Source organism: Perissodus microlepis, chromosome 18, assembly GCF_051167445.1.
Source record: "Perissodus microlepis isolate ML-2025 ecotype Zambia chromosome 18, ASM5116744v1, whole genome shotgun sequence".
NCBI classification, from domain to species: Eukaryota; Metazoa; Chordata; class Actinopteri; order Cichliformes; family Cichlidae; genus Perissodus; species Perissodus microlepis.
Window position 1 is genome coordinate 8,194,178 of NC_140478.1, and position 4,373 is coordinate 8,198,550.

At 46.8% G+C, this 4,373-nt stretch overlaps 1 protein-coding gene across 1 annotated transcript; it reads left to right on the plus strand.

Annotated features, from left to right (window-relative positions):
• The first annotated feature begins 823 nt into the window (after positions 1–823).
• Positions 824–1,574, plus strand: LOC146367170 (peroxisomal trans-2-enoyl-CoA reductase-like). The gene is made up of 4 exons (XM_084912633.1): positions 824–842; positions 1,028–1,109; positions 1,214–1,310; positions 1,392–1,574. Exons 1-4 carry the CDS (start codon positions 824–826, stop codon positions 1,572–1,574), a joined length of 381 nt encoding a protein of 126 aa, XP_084768759.1.
• Positions 1,575–4,373: the final 2,799 nt, after the last annotated feature.

The following is a 4,373-nucleotide window of genomic DNA, read 5'->3' on the forward strand; positions in this document are numbered from 1 at the left end:
CTCCTCAGAAGACTCATCAGAGGACTCCTCTGTATCTGACTGGCCTTGTTCAGTGGGTGGTGGTGGTGGGGGGGGGGGACAATAGTCTGGGTCCTCTATATCTTAGATGTCAGATTCTGAGTCAGTGCCTCCGATGGGCTCTTCATCCCATCCGTCCTGGATCATTTGTAGGGCAATGTCCACAGGGATCCTAGCTGGCCTCATAGCAGCCATGTTACTTTAAATATTAAAAAAAAAATGTTTGAAATGCACAGGAAACTATAACCAGGGCTGCACATAAATGGTCCTGAGGTGCGCATTTGCTGTCAAAATAAAAGATAGATTCATTTAGGAAGAAAGAGCTTTGGACTGATGAAATAATCGAGTGTTTTGGTCATAACAAAAAGCACTTTACATGGCAGAGGAAACGCCACATTCCAAGAAAAACACCTGCTACCCACTGTCAAATTTGGTGAAGACTTCATCATGTTGTGGGCTGTGGGGCTAGTTCATGGACTGGGGCCCTTGTTGAAGTCCAGGGTCGGATGAAGACCCTGGACTTCAGAGAGAATAACAGAATAACAGAGAAATCCTCAGCAATCCGATGACCCCCCCTGAGCAAGCACGTGACAACAGTGGGAAGGAAGAACTCCCTTTTAACAGGAAGAAACCTCTGGCAGAACCAGGCTCAGGGAGGCGCAGCCATCTGCTGAGACTGATTGTGGGGGTGAGGGGAGGGGGACAGGGACAAAATACACACTGTAGAAGAGAGCAAAAAAATAAAAAAAAGAATAATAACTAATGCACAGTAGTGAGGTGGGGTGTGGATGGGGCAGCTTCCGTAATGGAAGTGAAGGAAACTGGTATTTGGTCTGCAGTATTTTCAAAGGTTACAGAGATAAAGCAAAAAGCTACAGGAAGAGATCCAGAAGAGGGCGCTATTGGTGCTACGCTCCCTCGGTTTTCCTCAGCGGGGCCCAGAAACAACACAGGCTTTGGTGTTTGTGGTTTGGTCTCTCAGCGTGACCGTCATTGTTCTCCCCTCCAGTCTACAAAGCATGGATGAAGGAGCACGGAGGCGCCATCGTCAGCATCATTGCCAACATGTGGAACGGCTTCCCAGACGCGGCGTAAGAACAGTTTCCCTCATTATATACACACAAATCTGCAAAGTCACACAGTTTAAAAAAAAATGATTTGCCTGCTGCGTGGTGTGTCTCCTCCTCCTCGACAGCCACACAGGAGCAGCGAGGGCAGCGGTGGATAACTTAACTAAGAGTCTCGCCATCGAGTGGGCAGCCTCGGGGGTCCGAATCAACGCTGTTGCATCTGTGCATACAGCTCAGCACTTAATCCGTTTTGTTTCAGTTTTTCAAGATGCGTATGAATTTCATCTCTCTGTTTGGCTGCAGGGTACAATCTTTTCCAAAACAGCGATGGAGAACTATAAAGAGTACGGACCAGATCTTTTCAAGATGTCCATTCCATTCACTCCTGCGAAGAGGCTGGGAGTGCCCGAAGAGGTTTGCAACCCAGTTCCCAGCTTTGTTAGAGGAAAAAAGAGTCTCCTGAAAATTCCCCTTAGTGTTGTTTAAAAAAAAAAGAATCTAGACAACAAAGGTCTCACAGTTCTCCATAAACAGTATTAGAGGGTATAAAGAAGTTGTGAAGCCATACAATATGAGAAAAGTTAAAGCACAATTGTACTGAACAATTTTTGAATTGCCGTCTTTGTCCCAGTCTCATCTGCAGTGTGTTTCCTGCTCTCTCCTGCTGCTTCCTACATTTCTGGAGCCACGTTGAAGGTCGATGCCGGACAAAGTTTGTATACATCCATGTGGGAGATACTGTGTACGTATAGCTCTCTAACCAAAGGAGCTTGCAAAGAAAAGCATCTGGACTTCTTTAAGTTACTTGAAGATGTTTCACCTCTCATCTGAGAAGCTTCTTCAGTTCTAAGGTCAAATGGTGGGGAGTCCCAGATTTAAACCTAGTGGGAGTGTCCCCCCACAGAGGAACAAAAGGACCCCCTGATGATCCTCTAATCACCTGAGCCAAGGTGTGAAACTGGGTGTGGGTCCCAATCAGCCAGAGTTTCGGGTGAGTTCATTGTGAAACCTGGCCCCACCTTATCATGCGAATTCCTGACGTCAGATGGCCCAGGATGTGAGTGGGTGTTAAGGCGTCTGGGGAGGGGACTCAAAACTGGATTATAGATGGTGTCGTAAACCACCGCCTCTGTTCAAAGATGGTCGCTCACAGTGGGCATAGATGGCTTCTTTCACTCCTCTTTCAAACCATCTGTCCTCTCTGTCCAAAATGTGAACATTGGCATCCTCGAAAGAGTGTCCTTTATCCTTAAGATGCAGATGGACTGCTGAGTCTTGTCCTGTGGAGGTGGCTCTTCTGTGTTGTGCCATGCGCTTGTGAAGTGGCTGTTTGGTCTCTCCAATGTAGAGGTCTGGGCATTCCTCGCTGCACTGTACAGCATACACCACATTGTTAAGTCTGTGTTTTGGAGTTTTGTCTTTCGGGTGAACCAGTTTTTGTCTGAGTGTGTTGCTGGGTCTGAAATGCACCGGGATGTCATGCTTGGAGAAAACTCTCCTGAGTTTTTCTGATACACCGGCTACATAGGGGATGACAATGTTGTTGCGTCTGTCCTTCTTATCCTCCCTGTGTCTGATCTTCTTTTCTGTGCCTCCAATCTTAGAAGAGGTTTACAAGTTTGTGGACAAGGCTCAGCGGGGCCAACACTCTAAAGGAAAAGAAAGACAATGCAGGGAATTTCACACCTTGCTTTCAAAAACACACACTCCTCATTCTGAACCTACACAACCCAGAGAAGAAAACACACCTGAAGACAGTCAGGAGAAATGGGTAAAGAACTTTTCAGACCAGAATCTCACTGAACCTGAAAAGAGAGTATTAGCCAAAGGACTCAATTTTGCCATTTCTCCACAACAGTTGCCCATAGTGGACCTCATCACAGCCCCAGAATCCGCCATGATTAATAAAGTATCACAGACAGAAGCAGAGCAAATCAGGATGAAAGTCTCTGCCACCCTCTCCAGTGCCAAAGTCCCTCCGTCCAACCTCACAATACAAGAAAAGAAGGCCGTCGCTTCCCTGAGCAAAGACCACAACATCACTGTTTTACCAGCTGACAAGGGAAGATGCACCGTGGTCCTAAACACTACAGATTACCATACAAAGATCACTACTCTCCTCAGTGACAACAATACCTACGAAGCCTTAAAGCGAGACCTCACAAGCAGCTACAAAAAGAAAGTTATAGCTTGCCTTCAAGACTTTGAAAAGGACAAAATCATTGACCGCCTTACATATCACCGCCTTTACCCAGGGAATGCCATACCCTGCATTTACGGACTTCCTAAAATCCACAAGGAAGCTGTCCCACTCAGACCCATAGTCAGTAGCGTAAACTCAGCCACTTATAACACTGCAAAACACCTTGCTACCATCCTTGCTCCTCTCGTGGGGAACACATCAAGAACTCCACCGACTTCACTGACAAGGTCCAGGAACTTACCCTGGATCCAGATGAAACCATGGTGTCCTTTGATGTAGTCTCTCTCTTCACTTGCATACCCACCACGGAGGCCGTGGAGACTGTCAGAAAATGACTACAAGAAGACAGCTCCTTGGAAGACAGGACCAACTTCACACCCGATCAGATTTGCACACTGTTAGACCTCTGCCTCACCACTACATATTTCAAATACAACGAAGGCTTCTACAGACAAAAACATGGCTGTGCCATGGGCTCCCCCGTGTCACCTATTGTAGCCAACACCTATTGTAGCCACTTCCTCCATTTACATGGAGGAAGTGGAAAGGAAGGCTCTTGGCTCTTTCAAAGGAAGAGTACCCAGCCACTGGTACAGATATGTAGACGACACCTGGGTCAAAATCAAGACACAAGAAGTGGAATCCTTCACTGCGCACATTAACGCTGTGGATAAAAACATCAAGTTCACCAGGGAAGACACAAAGGACAACTGTTTGCCTTTCCTGGACTGCGCTGTGCACATTGAAGAGAATGGCAACCTCAACATCGAAGTTTACCGGAAGCCCACACACACGGACCAGTACCTCCTCTTTGACTCCCATCACCCTCTGGAACACAAACTTGGAGTAATTAGGACCCTACACCACCGGGCAGAACATGTTCCCTCTAAGCCTGAAGGAAAAAAGAAGGAACACACACATGTAAAGGAAACACTCAAAACATGCGGCTATCCTAAATGGGCGTTCTTAAAGTCAGCAAAGAGGCACAGAAAAGAAGATCAGACACAGGGAGGATAAGAAGGACAGACGCAACAACATTGTCATCCCCTATGTAGCCGGTGTATCAGAAAAACTCAGGAGAG

Bases quoted from the DNA above. Each gene is read 5' to 3' on its own strand.
- LOC146367170 (XM_084912633.1), top strand. The intron at 1,110-1,213 runs GTAAGAACAGTT...CCTCCTCGACAG, and splicing joins AACGGCTTCCCAGACGCGGC to CCACACAGGAGCAGCGAGGG. The intron at 1,311-1,391 runs GTGCATACAGCT...GTTTGGCTGCAG, and splicing joins GAATCAACGCTGTTGCATCT to GGTACAATCTTTTCCAAAAC.